At 44.4% G+C, this 22,587-nt stretch overlaps 1 protein-coding gene across 1 annotated transcript; it reads right to left on the bottom strand.

The window, feature by feature from the left end:
• Nucleotides 1–3,402: 3,402 nt before the first annotated feature.
• Nucleotides 3,403–21,420, bottom strand: rhpn1 (rhophilin, Rho GTPase binding protein 1). Its single transcript, XM_079739192.1, has 16 exons — nucleotides 21,235–21,420; nucleotides 20,952–21,059; nucleotides 18,728–18,843; nucleotides 14,871–14,999; nucleotides 12,907–12,982; nucleotides 12,361–12,438; nucleotides 11,430–11,554; nucleotides 10,389–10,555; nucleotides 9,911–10,098; nucleotides 9,455–9,611; nucleotides 8,264–8,395; nucleotides 7,693–7,887; nucleotides 6,931–7,007; nucleotides 6,444–6,590; nucleotides 5,685–5,840; nucleotides 3,403–5,428 (listed from the first exon to the last, which is right to left on the bottom strand). Exons 1-16 carry the CDS (start codon nucleotides 21,256–21,258, stop codon nucleotides 5,219–5,221), a joined length of 2,085 nt encoding a protein of 694 aa, XP_079595318.1. The 5' UTR covers nucleotides 21,259–21,420; the 3' UTR covers nucleotides 3,403–5,218.
• Nucleotides 21,421–22,587: the final 1,167 nt, after the last annotated feature.

Below are 22,587 nucleotides of genomic sequence, written 5' to 3'. Positions count from 1 at the left end.
GTAAATCATGTTTTTAATAATAATTATTATTATTATTAGTTTAACAATAATTATTATTATTGGTGTTAGCAGTAGTAATATTAATAATAATTACAATCATAATAATAACAGTGTTGTTATTATTATTGTTAATAATTATATTATAATAATGATCAACTTGATCAATACATTTTTAACTGCATGCACTTACAGATTAGGTCCCAGTTATTTGATCATTTCATATATTTTGTCATTATATTAATAAGCTTGAAATGGATGCTGATTTTCAGATGAAAATGCAATGTATTTATCCTTAATATTCTTTCTTTATTACTTAGTTCCTCAATGTGTTTGTTTGGGGGGAGGCGGGATGGATGTGTGTGTTTGTGTGACATATACATGTACTGAAATCAGTGTGTCCATCTCGTAACTTTCACCACAGGCGGTCCCGACAACATGAGCAATGAATAAGTAACACACACACAGACACACATGCACACACAAACACACACACACACACACACACACACACACACACACACACACACACACACACACACACACACACACACATACACACACACACACACACACACACACACATACACAGTGCAGCGCTATCAGCGTTGGCTGCAGGGCGATGTGGTGATTCCCAGACAGACACACTCATGCACTATTCATAACCTCACTAAAACCATGACATTCCTGTGTGTGTGTGTGTGTGTGTGTGTGTGTGTGTGTGTGTGTGTTGTGTGTGTGTGTGTGTGTGTGTGTGTCTGTGTGTGTATGTATGTGTCCGCATCTGTTTCTGCATGCGTGTTTGCATGTGTAAAAGCAGGTGTGTATGTGCACACGTTTAAGTGTGTATGTGTGTGCGTGTGTTTGTGTGTTTGTGTGTGGGTGTGTCTGCATGTGTGTATGTGTGTGTGTGTGTGTGTGTGTGAACAAGCATAAGTGTGTGTGTGTGTGTGTATGTGTGTGTGTGTGTGTGTGTGTGTGTGTGTGTGTGTGTGTGTGTGTGTGTGTGTGTGTGTGTGTGTGTGTGTGTCCAGGCCCTGGGGTGTGTTTTTGTCCTACCGGGGGGACAGTCAGTGAGTGGTCCCAGGACCACAGACCCCCGGGCCTGAAATCAAGAAGTGAACCCACTTTACAGCCACTATTCTCAACCCAGTGTACCATGCAGGGAAGTCTACCATTCTCCAAACACATCAATATATATATGCTTACCACTGTATCTGCGTCTCTGTCTCTAAGGCTCTCACTCTTATTCTCCCTCTCTTGCATTCAATTTTTCCCACTCTTGCTGTCCCTCTTTCTCTTTCTAGTTGCGTATTCTTATTTTCAGAAATGATGTTATTATTTCATTATCTAACTCTAAAGAACTGTTAACAGTTCTTTTTTTTAATTGTTCAAATTGTATACATTTGTATTTTAACACATTTGTGTGTGTGTGTATATTTACCATTTTAATAATGCATTTTTATGCTTTTCTTATTTCCTATTTTGTTGTACATTTATTAATTCATAAATACATAAAGCCGGGCTTCCGAATCATCCAGTGTGTGACGTGGTGAACAGACTCTACGTGTTTCTCTTTATCCTCACTTTCTGAGACATTTTCATGATATATTAAAAAGCTCAACAGAAGAAAAACAGGAAAAAAAATCAAAAAAATCGAATAGAGTAGTACTAGCTGTTCCATATTTATTGCGTTGAAAGCATTCAAAGTGGACTCTGTGTGTGCGTTTGTTTGTGTGTGTGTGTGTGTGTGTGTGTGTGTGGGTGGGTGCATGGGTGCGTGCGTGTGTGTGTAGCCATGCATGTGTATACATCTCTGCATGTGTATGAATGTTTATGTTTTTTTTCTCCTTCTCGTCTTCTTCTGTTTCTTTGTTTTGCTTATTTATTCATTTCAGTGACCTCTAAATTATACAACAGTCCCCTCTCTCTCCCTCCTTAAGTAAAGAATAACTTCTGTCCACCAAATAGCGAGCTTAGTCTTGCTCTATAATTAATAGTAAAAGCCCTTAGAGCCTGGCATGAAATATACATCCATACATCCATGACGGAGAGAGAGAAAGACAGCCAGAGAGACAGACGGAGAGACAGAGATATGTCAGACATTGTAATGTTATGGGAGTAGGTCAGTGTGAGAAGAGAGAATGCACTGTCAAACAGAAAAGGATTGAAAGACGAGAACATTTAAAGGTGTGGTAAAGCTTCTGGTTTACGAAAGAAGAGATAGAGACACACACACACCCTCTCACTCTGCCAGACCGTCCATGAGGAAAGCTCTGTTGATGCATTTGGTCAGGTTTTTGGCATCCCTGGGTTACCTTGGTGATGAGAGAGAGAGAGAAAGTGAGAGAGAGACAGGCACTCCCCCCCCTCCACACACACAGACATGAAAAAAGGAGTGAGATAATAGGCCAAATAATGTATGTTTGTATGAAATACATCTAGCAGTGAGTAATGGCCTCTTACAGCAGCAGAGCAGATAAACACATCTCCCTCAGTGCTGCATGTTGGCTTTTATTTTGAAAATTGACAATGGTAAATATTCTGAAGGATATTTGTGCTTTCACATGTTGAATAGGTTATTTAAAGTCTTATAACACAACTTAATATAATTTATTATAATCTATTTAACATTTCATTTTATATTTTTGCCGCCATTGTGCATATACAGCTCGCTCTAACACAACACATTTTTCTCTCTCTCTCTCTCTCTCTCTCGCTCTGAAACACAACGTACACACACACACGCACACACGCACACAAGCACAGTCTCCAGCTCCCAGCTGTGTTCTGTGTATTGATTAGTGATTGAAAAATGATTGGCTGTGGGAGGTAAACACCGGACACACGAGCACTCTTCAGACACGAGGGTCGCGAGGGAGCACACATCTCATTAAATTTACAGCCCACTCCGCGCTCCGCGTATTCGTTCATACGCACGCAAGGCTGTCAAAAGTGGACTAAACATCAGCGTGGATTTATGCGTGGATGGAGGGAGGGGGGCACATTAGGCCTTTCAGTCACTCTGGAGACTTGCAGCAGGCAGCCCACTCATCTACCACTTTATTTATATATCTCTTTTATCATGGTTTTTATGGGTTTGTGGCGGAAGATAAGACTCGTTGACCTACTGGTCCACGGATATTCACTTGAGGGGAATCTGGGATGGAGTGATCCATATGGAGAGATTGTTCTTTAACATTTTCGCGCAGTTTCTTATTATAGAGTATTATGTTGACCCCTGGTGGCCATACCTCGACACAACACTACAAGGTGGCTACTGATGTTTAATTAACGACTTTATTAAGACGTGGAAAAACGTTTTGTGCAAACTCCCAACAAAGTACAATTACGATTTGTCAGAATATTTTTCAGACACAAATATAAAAAGAATATAGACACGACAGACAATGACGTAAAAACACAATGCAGACACATTCATCAAAACAAACTACCGTGCAAACAAATTAACACACAGCAACAATGCAAACTCCCATAATAAAACAAACACAATTCATAAGATTGCATCAAAATGTGCTGAGAATATTTTTTAAAACTTTTCTAAAGTCTTAAAACTCCAAAACCTCCAATCAATTAGACTAATGATGTTAAACGTAACCATTAAAAAAATTGTCTTGTCAGAAGTGTGCTGATGGTGTAATACTCTGCGTCACCACCGACCCACAGGTCTAATAATGTAAAAAGAAAAAAAAATCTAACTGTCTTATCAAATTATCATTGTTAATATGTTACATTTGGAATTTCAAACACTCTTGTGATCCCAAAACTATTTTAGTTTGACCATTCTACATAAAACAAATCAAAAACATACAGTGACTAGACTTTTACATTCTCAGAAACATTCAAGAAAATAGCAGAAAAGCAAAGTTAAGAAGAATACTCTAGCATTCTAGAACCACATTAATAGCACCTCCCAAAGGCTACATATTCTCGTAAGATCATAGTACCAAAAAAAGTATCACAAACCAAGTCTGTTTCATTATTTTTGTTCAATATTGTGGTAAGTAAACAAACGCAAATTATATTATTCAATAGAATGTACTTGTGCTTTTCTCTTTTTGTACACAGACTTACAGTGCATCTAAAAATACTGAACGACACATCCAGGGTAGGGCAGGAATGTAATTCTCATCATACTAACAAACTACTAGCAAAGTGCCTTACACTCCACATAACACAAATAATGAAACCTGGAAAGAAGGCCATTCCGATTCTGAATCTATTTCTCTCCATGTCTCCTCTCACTTCCAGCCAAGCCTAATGCACGCTGTGTTTGAATAGGCAGAATAACAGCTTTCTTTGATTAGGTGGTTTCCAGGCAACACAGAGGTTTTAAGACATATTCACAAATTGGGAGTGTCAGAGAAGAGATGTGTATTGATTAATCATGATTTAATCTGGGCTAGTGGATTGAGGACCAGGTTAAGTTAATCAGGGATATTGTAAGGTACAGGACAGCATAGTAGGTAAGACGTTTGACTCCAAGCCCAAAAGGGGTCCGATCACCAATGTCCCCAGTCTACCTGTGGACGTCCTTGACCCCTACCTGCTCATCAATGATATGCATCTCAATTCACTGCAGTCTGACCCAATGCCTTGATTTAACCAGTCTAGCTCCCTTACTTCCGTTTGCAATCGGATTACTGTTTGCAAACAGCCACGACATTGGTCCGTCAAGCTTCCAATTCACCCCAACCGCAGCCCAATCTGCAGAATTGTTAGGGTCTACCCCCGGGCTCTCTTGTACAATGTAGGTGGCACAAGAGAGACAGGAGAATCGAAGCTACACCGCAAGTCACTTTGGATTAAAGCACCTGCTGAGTGACTCAACAGTAGGAATATCTATGTGTTGGAATGTAATGGATCACATGCAGAAGCACAGGCGGAGGACGGACAGAAACAGGGCCCTCGGGAGGGCGGCCCTCTGCTGGTCAGGACTCGAGGGCTGGGTTGACGGTAGCCCCCTTAAGCCGCCCAGCCGTACCCAGCACTCAAGGAACACGGGCCTATATTCTTTGAGCGTCATTTCCCTTTTCTGTTGGAAGTTACAAACCCAAATGCGTCTCCCGTGTGAAAGTCTCATGCTTTGTGTAAGACCACACAAACGCTATCAATGCGCTGACACAAAAAGGAGCTTTGATATGGAGTGTTTTTTTGTCATATGTGGCACGGCAGGACAACGAAATTGCCTTAAAACACGTCAGTACATCGACTCCGTGTCCCGGATGCTCCCCAGTGATAGGCTGAAAGTGCTTCCTAGTCTCCTGCTGGCTCCGCCTCCTTCCCTCTTCTTCTTCCTGTTCCAGTTGAGCAGCGACGCCGAACTCTGGCCCTTGTTTCCACCAATCAGCAGCCGCTGGCGAGTGTTCTCTTTATCACCCTGGCTGAGCGCCATGCTTCTCCTCTCCTCCTGCTCACAAGCACACACACACACACACACACACACACACACACACACACACACACACATACAGACACATGCACACAAGCAATACACAAACACACATACAAAGACCATTGAAGATATTAGGAAACATACAAACTCACACAAACATCGATTATCAACGTCAATGAACATCGGACATACATATGGTGAGATACCACATTTGTCTGTAAAAACACAAAGACACACACACGCACACACATACATATGCTCCCTCCCAGACCTGTGTGTGTTGGGCCGGGTGCAGGGTGACCACACTGATGCGGACCGCTCGGTGGCTGCAGGTCTTCAGCAGCTGGACCACGTCGGCGTGTTTGGACCACTTACAGTCCTGATCCTCCACCCCCACCAGGTAGTCCCCCTCTCGCAGACCTGCCTCCTGCACACACATCCACATAGATACACACACGTTACAGATACACAAACACACACATTTAAAAGAGCTACACCCACATTGCAGCACATTAAAAAGAAAGATAGATAGACACATGTTCACGGAAAGAGGAACGTATACACAGGTGCATGCACAGATAGATACACACATGCATGCTATACACGGCATATGTGTGTGTCTGTCCTGGGTAAAGGCAGTGTGTGCGTGGGTCAGTTTGTGTGCCTGGACGTGTATACTGTGCGTTGGTGTGCTAAATAGTGTAATTGTGTGTGTGTGTGCGTGCGCGTGTGTGTGTGTGTGCGTGTGTGTGTGTGTGCATGCGCGTGTGTGTGTGTTTGTTTGTTTGTTTGTGTGTGTGTGTGTGTGTGTGTGTGTGTGTGTATGTGTGTGTGAGTGTTTGTGTGTGTTAGGTAACGTCAGTTTGTGTGTGTTTGTATCTGCATGTGTATTCTGTGTGTTGGTGTATTAAGTAAGGTAAGAGTGCATGTGTGTGTGTTATGGTTAGTGTGTGCGTGTGTGTGTGTGAGTGTGTGTGTGTGTGTTTGCCTGTGTTGGTGTGTGCGTGTTAAAGTGTTGCCCATGTCTCACCGCTGCACAGCCCCCAGGCAGGACCCCGGCCACCAGGACGGGGGAGTCCCCTCTGAGTGTGAGGCCGAGTCCCCCGTCTCCTCTCTGGAGACAGACCTGGCGCACGGGGCTCCACCGGGCCCTCGCACTGAACACCGACAGAGGCCCCTAACCCGCGGGGGAGAGCCCGCACTTAGCATTAGAACTGTAAGCATTATGTTTATGTTTATTTATATCATATTTAAAAGGATCATATTTTAAAGTGATTCATTGGTTATAAGTCATATTTGTCATTTCATGGTTTTGATAATAAAAAGGTGGGATCAAGACAATTTTCATAGTTTTTAGGTCTCGATGACAGGTGAAGTTGGATCTTATCGCTGGGGTATGACTACGCCAGTTGAAACCGTATTAAGTACGTAATTCTCCTTTGTTGACTTGTTCAAAGTTTGTTCCGTTTTATGGGAGATCGAGGTAGGGTCTGAGTGCCCGGTGAACTCTCTCTCACCAGCCGCTGGAAGAGGTCCTTGACGTGGACGGCCGTGAAGTCGGGCGGGGTGATGTCAGGCTTCTGCTGGGTTTGAGCTGCCAATCAGATCCCCAATAATGAATTAATATCAAAGCCTAACAAATCTGGCCTATAAGTCATGACACATTAAAAAATTCCTTTATTTAAAGGGCTTCCTTATCCAAGCTAACACTCCCTTATCCTAAAACACATTTGTTTATCCTAGCTAACACTGTCTTATTTCGACTAGCACATTTATCCTAGCTCAAACTTCCTTATCCTAGCTAAGACATCCTGGTGACTAACTATCTAACACACCCTTAGCTAAGCTGGCCCTATTTTCGTAGCTACCACTCCCTATCATAGCTTTTATCTGGTTTCTATCTCACACTGCTTTTTCCTTGCTTGTTACAAGCACAGCCATTCCTTTTCTACAGCTTTCACTTCCCTGGATTCCAGCTCATACTTCCAAGTTACTTGCTAAAGGCTTAGTTATGGTTCCACATCGATGCAACGCAAGGGGGATTAAGGACCCATTACGTCCTTGTGGACCCTCCTTTCGTCCACCCCAAGGGCCCGACGTGCGTCTCCCAAAAATTGCAACCTTGCGTCGAGGCGATGCAGCAGCAAGGGCTGTGATTGGTCCGCTCACCCAATGCATACCCGACGCAGAACCAAAACAGGTTCACGACTGCGTCAGAGCGTCTCCGATGGTGACGGCGTTGCGTCGAAGGGGAACCATGACTGAGCCTGAGCACTCACGCTGTATCTCCGGGGCCTCGGAGGTCTCATCGAAGTCGTCCTCGCAGTCGAGCTCAGAGTACTTGTCCAGGGCGCGGCGGTGTGTGAGCGACAGGACGTCCTGCAGGATGTCCATCTTCCTCAGGATCCGGCACAGGCCGTGCACGCGCATCGCCTCCTCGTGCCGCATCACGGCCCGCCGCAGGTGGGCCTTACCTGGCCAACCAGACACACATAGATGTAGACATATGAACGGACAGTAACACATGCACAGAGACACACACACACACACACACACACCCCACACACACACACACAAACACACACTCACATACACAAACAGAGTGACACATTGACACATATACACACTGACTCATACACAAACAGAATACACAAAAAGAGTGATATACAGCCAGAAGGACAAACAGAAAGAATAATAGACAGAGAGAGTAAGACAGACAGACAGATAAGAGAGATAGGGTGAGACAGACAGAAAGAAAGAGAGAGAGGGAGATACACAGACGGACAGATAGAGAAAGAGAGACAGACAGACTGACAGACAGATAGAGAGTGAGACAGACGGAGTCATCACCTAGCTTGCGTCTCTGCTCGGGGTCTCGCAGCACCGTGCTGAGCAGAGGACCAGAGGGAGGACACACGTAGAAACCCTGGAAGACCCTCTCTGACTCTTGATCTCGCCCCTCCTCCTCCTCCTCACACGACGCTACACACACACACACACACACACACAGATAAAGGAGCAGCATTAAATGAGCCCAATATGACCTCGACACTAATGGCGCTTATATATTTGTAAAGAGCTTAACGCATTCTTAATGGAGCAATAATGTTTTACTTCAAAACCCAAGAAGTCACTTTAATTTCAGCCAACAGATTCTGTCAAGGCATGTGAGTAGATCACAAGGGGAGAAAAGGGTTAGACAAGGGCTCCCTCTAGTGGCTGCTTTTACCAAGCACCACACAGGGGTGGACACAAACACATTCACCAAAAATAAACAAAAACGCAACAAAACAAAGACACAGACAACTAAGTCAGTGAAGTGTGTGCTAGTTTTAGTGGGGGAAAACTGTGTGGATTGTTCGATCGATTGTCTGGTAGTTGCTGGCGCGTCTCATTGCGTAAACCATTTGTATTTGTAGTTTCTCATGTCTTGGTAACGTGTCGATTCATGTTGTAGTTGTTTTGGCCGTTGGTGATTGCTTGTGTGTTTGTCACAGCCTATGGCATCCGGACTCCTGGCTTGTTGTTGCTGCTCATGGCTCAGGTCTTGGGGACTGGCTCACTAACCCTGTCGAGCATTTATCTAGAGAATCATTTCACGTGTTTCTGTCGCTTGATTTTGTTATGCATGGTAAATATTTTTTTTATGAATAAATTAATCAATAGTAATCCTCATAAATGTTTAATTTGCATTCTTTATTTTACCAATCTGCATATGCGTTATTATATCATTTCATGGCATTCAAAGAAAAAATAAAGAATATATAGAATAAGAAATTTGTATTTTGGATTAATTAGTTACATGAATTTAATTAATAGGATGGTCAGATTCATGTGTTTCACCTGTGGTTAAATTAACTAGATGAATTAGTTCCATCGCTTTATTCTTAATTATGTTTCATAAAAATATAATGTACTGTAATTCTTATGTAATTTGACTTGTGATCAACTCCTGCGAGTGGCTTCGCCTCAGGGCGGAGCACCACTCTCTCCTACATCCTGACATTGGGGTTGGAGGGTGAAAAGGGGGCGGGGACTCACGTGAGTGGTCGCAGAGCGCGGCGGCGGCGTAGTAGTGGGACAGCGCGCTGAAGTGCTCCGCCTTCACCTGCACGGTGGAGAGCCAGGAGAAGGGGACGTAGTCCTTCACCAGCGGCTGGGACATGGTCTCCAGCGCCAGGGAGTACACCTCCGACACCTGCAGCACACACGGGGAGCCGAGTTTGGATACAACTTAGCTTAGCACTTAGCCTAGCTTAGCATTGGGGCTAGCTTAGCGTAGCATTAAGCTTAGCGTCGTCTAGCCTTTAGCCTACTTGCTCGGCAGGCTCGCTGCGCATCAGATGGTCCTTTTTCAACTAATCTTAACTTGGGAGTACCCTTAGCTACTCAGGTGGTTTCCCAAGTACCCTTTAACCTTTAGTACTTCGAAGTACCCTAAGTGCTGGGTACACTAACTTCACCGTACCCTGACGTTATAAAGCAGGCGGTTCTGACCTGAGACGCCTCCTGGGCGAGGCGGAGCAGCGAGGTGAAGGTGGCGTCCCACGTGGCGAGCGTGACGCGCTCAAACACACACTCCTGGCCCTGCGCCACCATCAGCCGGACCAGCATGCTCAGCGATGGGCCGCTCATGTCCAGGCTGGGAGCGTTGGAGAAGTTGTCCTTCAGGTAATTAAACGCACCTGGCGAAGGATGAAACGCAGCACCAGAGGCACAAGATCCTCCTGTCAGTTCAACTCTGGATGGAAGTGTCTCGGGAAGGACTCAAAGGTTCATATGTACGGCGAAGGAAACCAACCAGATCTCACCTGTATGTATGTGAGTGTGCGTGTGCGTGCGTGAGCATGTGTGCGTACCTAAGTGTACCTCTGTGTGCCTAAATCCCATACAGTGATTCAGCAGACGCTTTTAAACCCAAGTGTGCGTCTGAGTGTGCACGCATCTGTGCATCGGCGTGTGTCGTCACGGTTACCTGCGGCCCTCTGGAAGGCGTCGATGGCGCGGTCGACGCCGGCGGTGCAGGAGCGGTCCTGGCGCGCCCCCATCTGCGTGTGCAGGGAGCCCAGGTTGAAGAGCACGCTGCCCTTCTCAAAGGCCAGCGCGCGCTGACACGACGGCACGCCCGTCAGGGAGTCGTACCTGTGGGGGGGAGGATGAGTGGGTGTGTGTGTGTGTGTGAGGAATGAGAATGTGTTTGTGTGTGTGTGTGTGTGTGTGTGTGTGTGTGTGTGTGTGTGTGTGTTTGTATGTGTGTGTGTGTGAGTAATGTGAATGTGTGTGTGTGTGTGTGTATGTGTGTGTGTGAGTAATGTGAATGTGTGTGTGTGTGTGTGTGTGTGTATGTGTGTGTAATGCGAATGTGTGTGTGTGTGTTTGTGTGTGTGTGTGAGCAATGCGAATGTGTGTGTGTGTTTGTGTGTGTGTGTGAGCAATGAGAATGCATGTGTGTGTGTGTGTGTGTGTGTGTGTGTGTGTGTGTGTGTGTGTGTGTGTGTGGGGGGAGGGTGGTTACATATTACTGTTCCTGCCCTTTCCCCTCAGTTTTTTGGGGGACTTTCTTCTTGTTTAAGATGTTGTGTTTTCTTTGTTGGGACACCGGTAATCCCCCTTGAGACGGTATTCATGAGTCAGTATTAGGCCAAGACCAATACCCTTGGCAGGGTATGTGTGTTTCTGTGTGTGTGTGTGTGTGTGTGTGTGTATGTGTGTGTGTGTGTGTGTGTGTGTGTGTGTGTGTGTGTGTGTGTGTGTTCCCTCTTGGTTTGGTGAGTAATTTCCATATCCTGTTCAGAGGGTTTGGGGGTGTGATCTGATGTGGCCTTGCTCTGCTGAAGCCCTTTGAGACCTGAGTGTAATAAGTATGTTGTGGGCTGCTGCATATACATATATGTTATTTTATTGAAACTAATAAGAGTCTAAGTCTGAACTGTTCTGTCCGCATATTTTTGTGTTTGTCTGCATGTGTGTGGCTGTGTCTGTGTATACGTGTGTTTGTTTGTATGAATGGCTGTACCAGTGGAAATGGACCCCCAGGTTCCGGTTGGGGGGGAAGAAGCGCTGGTCCAGGTAGAACAGCTGGTTGTAGTACTCCATCAGCAGCTCCAAACCCTCCTGGGTCCGGCTGGGGGTCCGCATAGCCTGGGAACCAACATCATCGTCATCATCACCGCTAGCACCATCATCAACCATCATCATCACTACCATGATGATCATCATCACCGTCATCATCATCAGTGCAACCCTCATCCACATCATCAAGTGGCCATCTTTTAACAGCTGAGAGATGGAACTAGCCACCTGTCCAGTTACCAGATGATCTGCCCAAACTCCTAAGCCTTATTTTGTGGTTAATCAATATTCACGGTCTTTTGGGATTGTGGCTTTTTAGACACACTCGCTCCTTTGATTCCTAAAAGAAAAGTCTGGGATCGTCCGTTCGCTTTACGATATTTTTTTCACAGAAAAAAGAAAACATGAAGGATCAACATAAACCTTTTCTAACATATATATCAAAGGGGCTGTCACTGAGCGGTTAAACAAGTGTACCGCTTCCCGTCTACCTATTCTCCTGTGGCTCCTCTCCTAAATACACACAGGTGCGCTTCATTAACCCAAACACGGCATCCCCAGCATGTCAAATGCAAAATATGTTTTTACTCAATTCAAACAGATAAAGCAAACAATTAACTCAAATAACCAAGCCAAAACCTTCTTGCATATTAATAAATAAATCAAACATTATATCAAACAAAAAAATGTCTCTAACACCACTAGCCATCTGGTTTAGAAGGCTCTTCAATAGAGAGGAGGAAAAAAGGGAGGGAAGGAGATAAAGGTAGTGTGTACAGAGGATAGAGGGAGAGAAATTGTTAACAGAGGGAGAGCGAGAGTGTACCGACAGAGAATAGAGGGGGAGAGAGAGAGAGAGAGAGATGAATGCTCACCTGTCGAAGCTCTGTTAGCTCCTTGATCTCCCCATCGTATAGAGAGGCCTCCTCCCCATAGTGCTCCAGGATGAAGTCCTGGAGACAGAGAGACAGATACATACACAATCAATGAAATTGTGTATATCAATGACACAAAGGGAGAGGACGATAAAGAGATAAAAAGACACACAAACAGAGAGATTAACATAAATCAACAAACAAATAAAGAGAGACAGAGAGAGACAGACAGAGAGAGAGACAGAGAGAGAGAGAGAGACTGAGAGAGACACAGAGAGAAAGACAGAGAGAGAAAGACAGAGAGAGACAGAGAGAGAGACAGAGAGAGAGAGACAGAGAGAGAGAGACAGAGAGAGACAGAGAGAGAAAGACAGAGAGAGAGACAGAGAGAGAGAGAGAGACAGAGAGAGAGAGAGAGAGAGTCGGGAAAATTGAGCAGTGGAGGGAGAGAGAGACCCCTCAACCAGATGTCTCTCTCTCCTAAACAGGTGTTTGGACAATAAGTAGAGGAGCCAATAAGCCCTCCTGCATGTCATGGGTCCTCGCCTGTATGGGGAGGGTGAAGTCCACGTCCTTGGTCTCCTTCAAGCCCAGTGGAATCATGGGAACATTCACCGCCTCGCTGAAAGAGCCAGATACACAATACACACCCCCCGGTTAATATATTAACGTCACACACCATTTATCACACGTAGTGATGTACATTTGCACAGTCAAATAACAACCCATTACTGAAAAAAAATATCAACGCTTATTAACATTGATAACTCTCTTTCTATTGTCCTGTACTTTCTGCTGGACACCCACATTTCCTGTGTATTAATAGAGTACTATATTATGATATGTTATTAACCATTATGAATACATTCCATATGTATTACTTCATATTAGGGATCGACCGATATGGATTTTTTAGGGCCGAAACCGATCCTTTTTATCAGCTTTAGCTGATGACCGATACGCTGATACCGATTTTCTTGAGCCAATATTTGGAGCCGATACTACCCTGGAAATCCAGAGTTCTTGCAAGAGCACAATTTGAATTTGCTCAGCGAGTCACTCTGGGAATGAGCAATATACTTACTCCCCGATTCCCCTGGCCCAGAACATGAACCAATGAAATCCATGTATCAGTTATAGGCGGGCCAAAAGCGTTGCTGTTTTACCGACCAGATACGGCAAGAGTCTTATCTATTGGAAAGCTCCGCTGGTCTGGATACGTCACCCCTTGTATTCTTCTGATTGGTCGCAGTGTTATTTTCAAATGCATGCTTGGTGCCGCCCCTTGAGTTGGGCCATTTTTATTACTCGTTGCCAGACCCTACAGCTTTCTAGATGTGGGTCTGGATTTCCAGGCTTAGCCTCCCTCAATTTACATCATAAAAATGACACAAGGATGAAAAAAAGAAATTGAAAAAAAGAAACTGGCTGATGGCCGATAGGCGTGAAAAACGCAAAAATCAGCCGACATATCGGTCGATCACTACTTCATATTTATACTAGCACATGAACATGAGCCTGACATTGTAAGTCTAGTGGAGTCTTTGGGGTCTAGCCAAAAAGAAAATGCCCTAAATGTAGCCAACGCAGAGTCTTCTATCCAGGCCTAAACATCTGGTTCAGGATAGGGATAGGGTTGAGTCCCAGCTAAAGGTTCTGGTTTATAGGGAGAGGATAGGATTGAGTCCCAGCTAAAGGTTTTGGTTTATATCGAGAGAATAGGGTCGAGTCCCAGCTAAAGGTTCTGGTTTATCAGGGAAGGATAGGGTCCAGTCCCTGCTAAAGGTTCTGGTTCATAGGGAGAGGATAGGGTCATGTCCAGGGTTGTCAGTCCCAGCTAAAGTTCTGGTTCATTGGAGAGTATAGGGCTGGGTCCAGGGTGGTCCAGGCCTAGCTTAAGGTTCTGGTTCTAATTGGTCATGTTTGATTGCTGAAAGCACTGGGTCCCAGTATATTTGAAGACTGTTGAGCTTTTAAGTGTAGTATTAGTTTAGTATTGACAATTACAGTGCAAGACCATCTGTCATCTACCAACAGCCACACAGCCCGGTCTCTCACTCCACTAATAAGCCCAGGCCAAAGATTATCCCCTACACATAGCCTGCCCCTTATAAGCCCCGTCCTGGCCAGCCCCATGCTAGCTCCGCCTCTGACAGCCCTCCCCCCAGTATACCAGGCCCCCTGTACTCCATAACCCACCCAGCTCTGTAGGGTCATTAATGAGACGCTAATCAGAGGATTTAGCCCTCCTCTGACACCCGAGAGAAAAGCTTCACACACATAAAGTATAGCCCACATGTTAACGCACATACATAAAAAAACAGACACACTAACACATGTATAATTTGAATCTGAATCTGAGTGGGTGAGTGAGTGAGTAAGTGAGTGTGTGTACTTGTGTTTACCTGTCCGTCAGGCAGACCACCGTGTGTGTGTGTGTGTGTGTGTGTGTGTGTCTGTGTGTGTGTGTGTGTGTGTGAGTGTATTTGTGTGTGTTTGTGTGTATGCACCTGTCTGTCTGGTAAACCTCCATGTTACTGTTCAGCTCTTCCAGCTCCTCCTTCAGAAGCTGCAGGTTGGAGTTGACGAAGCTCAGCTCCAGTGCAACCGTCTCCCGCACCTTGTTGTTACTTGTCGCCCTGGCAACAATACAACACGCAGCACATTAAGTCATTACACGATAAAACGACACAACACAAAATAAGACAGGTACAGTTATATAACACAGTGACACAACACTATAATACAACGCCGCAGCGTTGAGGCTCAGAGACCAGCATGTAGTTCCTGTAACGGCCTATATGTGGTTCACGGTAGAGACTAGCATCCAGTTCCTCTAACGGCCTAAGATGGTTCATGGTATAGACTAGCATGTAGTCCCTCCGATGGCCTTAAGGTGAAGCACGCTAGGGACAAGCATGCAGTTCCTCTAATGGACTTTGGATGGTTCACGCAAGAGATTAGCGTTGACATTGAGCGTTTAGAATAGATACTGCAGTCCACATTTACATTATTGGAAAGTTAAGACTAGAAGCGCACGCGGGTTGCCATGTTGAGAACACTGAACAATCATGCACGCAAGACGAGTCAAGTGCTACATTATTTTTTGAGATGAGCAGGTCATTCGATTCCGACAAAGACAACCCTTTAAGTTCATCAGCTAATGTATACGTTTGCTTACTAACTATTTCCCGACCAGGAACGGAAAGGTCAAGGAAGAACACCCTGGCCATTGCATTGTTGTTGGAGAAGCCAGTATTTCTAGTAAGCATATTTCTTAATTTCTGATGAGGGTGAATTAATGGATCTCATGTTCAATTTATGTTTAATACAGTCAATTTGCTCAATATTGTACTTTGAATTAAAAAAGTTATTTAGGCTTGAATATATATGGAGTTGTTCATAGACAAATAGCCAAATATATATTGTTTCTTTCCACTGCTGGTTAAAACATCTCAAACAATAGCGCGTTCTGTAGAAGGCATATCTACCACCTAAAAATGGTAATGGCTCTACGTATACGACACGAGAATAACACAAAAACAAAATACCATTACATCAAACAATAACACAACACCTCACAGCATACAATCGAATAACAAGACAATAACACAGAGCACCACACAATATAACAGTAAAACGACAATGAAACTATACAGCAATGAAAATTGTAATACAACACAACAGAAACACAACACCTCACAACGCACGTATCATGGCAATACACTACAACACAACGGTCACATAACACCCCACTGATAGTAGATGAGGTGTAATTATATAGCATGGTTCTTGACACATATACACTCACACACACATACACACACACACACACACACACACACACACACACACAATACACTTGTAATTTGTGTGTGCCTGCATTCCTCTGTGTGCTTGCATCCGTGCGTGTGTATGTGTGCAGTCATGCGTATGTGTGTGGAGGAGAGTAATTGTGCAATCATGTTAAAGCTAATTCACCGTCTTGACCCCTTCCTGGGTTTATGGGATCAAGTTGTCATGTATAGGTTCTGTATGTGAGTCAGTGTGTGAGTCAGTGTGTGAGTCAATGTGTGTGTGTGTGTGTGTGTGTGTGTGTGTGTGTGTGTGTGTGTGTGTGTGTGTGTGTGTGTGTGTGTGTGTTTGAGCGAGGAACTATCAGATTGGGATAGGGAGGGGGGGTCAGTGTGACCTTTGAATGCTCTCTCTCTCTCTCTCTCTCTCTCTCTCTCTCTGACTCTCTCTCTCTCTCTCTCTCTCTCTCTCTCTCTCTCTCTCTCTCTCTCTCTCTCTCTCTCTCTCTCTCTCTCTCTCTCTCTCTCTCTCTCTCTCTCTCAGCTCTCACTCTAGCCTAGCAGTCTTGTTGGCACCATTTAGCATGCTAACAAGACGACCCACTGGGTTCCATTCATCATTACCAGACATCACATTGAGACAGAGAGAGAAAGAGAGAAAATAATAGTGCAGAGGGCGAGGGAAAGAGAGGGTGGGAGGGAGACAGAGAGAGGTGTGATGATCAGAAATTGAATATTATGGAGTAATTCTGGAGTATGCTAATGCTTCAGACATGTGTTGTGTTTACGCGTGTGTGTATGTGTGTGTGTTTGTGTTTGTGCCTGTGTGTACGTGTGGGAGGAGGGTGTGAGGAGGATGGGCGGAGGTTGGGACGATGGTCATTGTCTCGAACCCAGCATCCCAATAAAAGGAGTTGTTGTTTTTATCAATGTGTGATTGTTGTGATTGTGTGTGTGTGTGTGTGTGTGTGTGTGTGTGTGTGTGTGTGTGTGTGTGTGTCTGTGTTTTTCTGGGCATGTGTGTGTGTGTGTGTGTGTGTGTGTGTGAGTGTGTGTGTGTGTGTGTGGTGTGTGTTTGTGTGTGTGTGTGTTCAGTTTCCAAACATCTGAGTCATTGGTTTTTAAGGCAGAACAGAATGATGTAAGAGAAGAATCCACCATTCGGAACATTCCAACTAATTCACCAGCCAACCCCCCCCCCCCCCCACACACACACCCACACAGTCAGACTTAATCAAATTAAACTGAAAACAACAGCTGGAGTTTGTAGAGTGTGTACGAGGAGAGGGGGAAGAGGGGAGGAGGTGAAGAGGGAGGAAAAGGGTCCGTTGGTTGGTGGACTTTAATTAAATACGCCATGCTGTGTGTTTTGTTTTTTGTTAGTTGCAAAGCGACCGTATGACCAGATAAAGACACTAGAGAGACAGAGAGAGGGAGGGAAAGGGAAAGAGGGAGATGTACACTAAAGAGACGGATGGAGAGACATGGAGAGGGGGAGAGAGAGAGAGGGAGATGTACACTAAAGATACAGAGGGGGAGAGACAGAGAGGGGGGGAGAGAGAGAAAGAGCAAGAGGTTTGAGGTAAGAGGTAAAGTGAAAGAGAGACAAAGCATGGATGTTTATTGTCTTATAAACTCACACAGTGTATCACAATGTGTCAACTCAAGTAGACTTAGATATGTGATGTATATGTGACTTTTTTTACATGTGTTTTTTATGCATTACAATAAAACTGTGTCACTACTTCATGAGGATGGGATATATTGTCATGTAAAACAGCGGTGTGTGCGTAACGCAACACAAAAGAACCAAAACAAAGACATAACACTGGCAAGGCCTGGTTTGTGGGTGTGCGTGAGAGAGAGGGGGGGGGGGGGAGAGAGAGAGAGAGAGAGAGAGGGGGAGGGAGGGAGAGAGAGAGGGGGAGGGAGGGAGAGAGAGAGAAGGGGGGGTAAGAGAAAGAGAGAGTTTATGTGTCTGTGTCATTTAGAGGGGTGGGATTTCCGACCTTTCCCACCGCAGAGCTTGTAGGATTTGTGCGCGCGTTTGTGTACGTGTGGGCGTGCATGAGTGAGAGTGTGTGTGTGCGTGTGTGTGTGTGTGTGTGTGTGTGTGTGTGTGTGTGTGTGTGTGTGTGTGTGTGTGTGTGTGTGCGTGTGTGTGTGTGTGTGTGTGTGTGTGTGTGTGTGTGTGTGTGTTGACCAGGCTGAAACTTTAAGAGCATTGTGCTGACGTGGGCACACTGTAGACAAAGAGCTCTTCAAAGAGCAGTTTAGATGTCAGCTAAATTTGACTGGACCAGACGACTAGACCAGTAGACTAGCCTGGACCAAAGGACTAGAGGTGGATCAGTTGTAGAGCAGTTGTAGTCTATACCATAGTTAATAGTCCTAATTCCTTGCATTGATTTGGCTCCAATTAATCTAGAGAAAAAATGAGTTTACCTAAGCTTAAATTGTCAATTATTTAATTAACCAATAGTGTTTACATATAGAGGCAATGCTTGGGGGGAGCTACCTACTAAGGTAATGTGTGAAGGTAACATAGAGAAATAATGCTAGGGGTTAGCTACCTGAAGAGGTTCTCAGCTCCAGCTCTCATGCGCATCTCCTTGTTGATCTGCTGGTTGATGCGTGCCCGCCGGTGCTGCAGCTTGCTGCGCTGGGTCTGGGACAGCGGGTCGCAACCCTGGTGACACACAGAGACCAGGACCATCAACCAAACCAACAAAACCCAAATGAAAGTAACCGTGACTATTTACTGTGTAGTCGTTTAGAGCAATGGTTTTAAGACCGTTGTTGTCAACCCATTAGTGGGTCACAGCAGGTGACAAAGGGGGTCTCGGGACAACCACGATTCACCTTTTAGTGAACTATATAGATCTGCGAACATGCCTTGTCTCTTCACTAAATAATGAGTAGTAGTAGTAGTAGTAATAGTAGGCTATGTTTAAAGACTGAAAATGAGAATACGGTATTGATGAACATAGAGACATTTTAATTGTCTCACTTTTTATACAGGTCGAGTTTTTGTATCTTCATAAGGAAGATATCTGTAATACCTGCAGGTAGACTGGGGACATTGGGAATCAAACCCAAAACCTTTTGGCAGTCACACACACACTAACCACTAGATTATAAAATAATAACTAGGAGGGGAAACATTAATATAAACTAGCAGAGGAAGTTTTACTATGGTTGAATTTAGACCTGCCGGGAAGACTGCTCATCTATTCGGTTTTCACCATGGCAAATTAAAATCAAACTTGTAATAACACTGTAATTTAGCCACTGTTATATGTTGACACCAAATAAAAAAATAGCTACACACCGAAATAAATTTGAATTGTATAAATATACTTTTTTGTACTTTACTGCACGCCTATTTTCACGCAAGTGCAGACTTGGGCCGAACTTTGTTGAATTCCTAAACCACAGGAACTTTTCATGTCGTATTTATCCCAAGCCTGAGCTAGTATATAGTGGCAGCTATATGGTCATTCCATCCCCAGAGATCCTTTACTGCTGGGTCACTTTTACATGATAAACACAACACACTCAACCAGACCGATGGAGTATAAAGTAAACATGCATTAACTCCCCTCATGGATATCACTCCCCTCTCTCTCTCTTTCTCTCTCCAATCTGCCATTCACCCCCTTTTATCTCTCTCCCGTTCCCTCTCACCTAGTTCAGTGTTTCCTTAGCAAGTGCATGTCAGCTAATCCCAGGACAGCATGTGTGGATTAGCTTGTTGGCTGTGTGCCCGTCAGTGTGCTGCGCTGCAGTCCATCCATCCCATGCCTGCATGTTACAACTCTGGTTGTAGTAGTAGTAGTGTGTGTGTGTGTGTCTGTGTGTGTGTGTGTGTGTGTGTGTGTGTGTGTGTGTGTGTGTGTGTGTGTGTGTGTGTGTGTGTGTGTGTGCGTGTGTGTGTGTGTGTTTTAAATAAACCCAGTGTTTCACAACCTTTCTTTGACTCATGCTGTACCCCCACATCCCTGTACCGTTCCCCCACATCACCATCAACAGCACAAGTACCCCACGTCATTGACACCCAACCACAAATATTTTCCTTTGGAACTGTAATTTTGCATCATTAATAATATTGTAATTGCCAAAAGGTGTCAAACATGGAAAAAGCTGGGGCGTACCGAGAACTGTTTCAGGTTAGGGTGCTTGCACGCGGCACAACAAACGCAAACAAACGCCAACAAACGCAAAAAATGGGCCACTGTGCCTAGTGGTGATCATTGGCAGCGGTCAGAGGAACGTCCTTGTTGTTAGCCAACTCAAGTTGTTGGTGTTTGTTGGGACAGTGTGCAAGCGCCTTGAAATGGCTTATTACCGGTGACATTATCACATATCCATATTTTACATCGTCATTTTGGTAACGAAGAAATATCAAAGTCACGACAGCACCCCCTATAACCTGCTCACGTAGAATCATGAGAACCACTGTAATAAACACCTCATACACTTATTTAGTCATGACATCCTGTGTATGTGTGTGTGTGTGTGTGTGTGTGTGTGTGTGTGTGTGTGTGTGTGTGTGTGTGTGTGTGTGTGTGTGTGTGTGTGTGTGCACGTGGGCGTTAAGTGACAGCTACAGTCAGACAATTGTGGAACCTCTGTACCCCGCCTTGTTTGGCACTATATACATGATGATGCATATGAACCCCATCCACACACATCATCAAACATTGCATGCATTACATCATATGTAAACAAATATTCAGAGTTTATAAATCGGCAAACCCCCATCACCACCTGTTCGAAAAGCCCTGCCGTTCTCACCTTTCGGATGCTGCCGTTCAGTCTGCCCTCCTCCTCCTCCTCCTGCTGTCGGGGCAAGGTCGAGGGCAGATCCTCGTCCGAGGTGCCGTCAGACAGCGACATATCCAACTCTCTACAGACAAGAGCAAAGTTGTTTTTTCTTTGAATCAGTGGAGCATGAGCAGTGACTTTACTCCTACGTCACCTTGAGCTTAGGTTATCCTGTCGAGAAAGGACTCTTTCGTCGGAATAGCTTGCCATTATATAAAACTAAGCTTTGCCTACGGTAGTCGCGCTTCTCCACTTGCCTTGTTGCAGATTCCTCCATCGTCAATAACGCAAAGAAAAACGGGGCCAATCGCTACATTGCGTGTTTTCGGAAGTCCTCAGCGTATCTTAAAAGTTAAAAAGTGCACACTTGTTGTTGTAAAACCAACTTTAACTTTCAGAAAAACACAATTTATGGTCTGCTCTACATTTTGATGCCACCTCCTCCGTTCTTTTTCTTCGACTAGAGCAAGATGAGCTTGTTCAACGAAGCGGGCATGTTGTGTCGGACCCATCCAATCATGATCGGCAACGCGCATCGTGACGAATCACAGGGAAGAGCTTTTCCTACTGACACACCGATAGAGCCAATCGGATTTGAGGTGAGGGCATCCACTCCCCGTAAGTGCAGGTCGTTTCTATGGTAATATCGGGCTGTGGCTTGTGTGTGCGGGTGTGTGGGTATGCCACGAGCGGGGCGCTCGTGGTAGTAAAGTTACTATTCACTATATTCAATTAAATAATTAATTCAACCACTAAACAAAGGTAAGGGTTCATGTCTGTGTGCGCACGTGTGTGAATGCATTTATAACTGTCTTTATAACTGTCTTTATAGCAGAAGTACCCCAAACTGGCTTTCACAAAACCATCGCAATCCTAGGCTGTTGTTCTACCCGTTGCCGCTAGGCGTCAGTACCGGACTATCAATAGGTGTATGCTGATGTCCAATGTTTTTGAATAACGGTATATATAGTAGGGGCAATACATTCTAGAACCATAGTGGTTTATTTAAAATAAAAAAAAAGTCTGCAAATGGAGTATTTATTGGATGACCAGTGAGTGATGTGAAACAGTAAATCGGTAAAACAGTCAAGCTTAGTTTATCTTTATGGTTCAGTCGAGCTTGTGAGACGTTAGACTGCCAGTAGTATTGTTATAAATTCTCCCTCATTCAAATACACAAGAGTACCATAGAAAATAAAACTATACATTAGTAAAACCTTCAGTTTGAAGAGATCTGATATATTTTTCATGAATTTTATTTGCATTCACATCTGGGCTTGCGTATCCGTACCTGCACAATAATACCATAAGTAAGCTTGATAAGGTTTAAGGTCATAACATAGTAAATATAGCAAGCATCCATTTTTTCTTGTGACTAGCTGGTATCCATTGCAGCATACCCATTACCAAGGGGTTTAAAGGTCATTCATATTTTTTTTTAGAAAGCAGCAATATGTTTCGGGAATATTGCATGTGCTCAACATACATGGATAAATGTTGAGGTTTGACTGTTAGGTCTACCATCTTTAGAAATGTTAACAACAAAATATAGGCCTGTATTTAAAACTAAATATAACGTATTGATAATGTATTGCATCGCAAATAA

This window comes from Pollachius pollachius (genome assembly GCF_949987615.1).
Source record: "Pollachius pollachius genome assembly, chromosome: 7".
Lineage (NCBI taxonomy): Eukaryota > Metazoa > Chordata > Actinopteri > Gadiformes > Gadidae > Pollachius > Pollachius pollachius.
Note: the sequence above shows the minus strand (reverse complement) of the source record. Positions and strands in the feature narration are given on the sequence as shown.

What these genes read in the sequence shown, in the direction of transcription:
- rhpn1 (XM_079739192.1), bottom strand. Translation starts at nt 21,258, where the DNA reads ATGGAGGAATCTGCAACAAGGCAA. An exon ending in AGGAATCTGCAACAAGGCAA is followed by an intron (nt 21,060 to 21,234) that starts GTGGAGAAGCGC and finishes GTCTGTAGAGAG; the next exon opens with TTGGATATGTCGCTGTCTGA. An exon ending in AGCTAACAGAGCTTCGACAG is followed by an intron (nt 11,555 to 12,360) that starts GTGAGCATTCAT and finishes GTTGGTTCCCAG; the next exon opens with GCTATGCGGACCCCCAGCCG.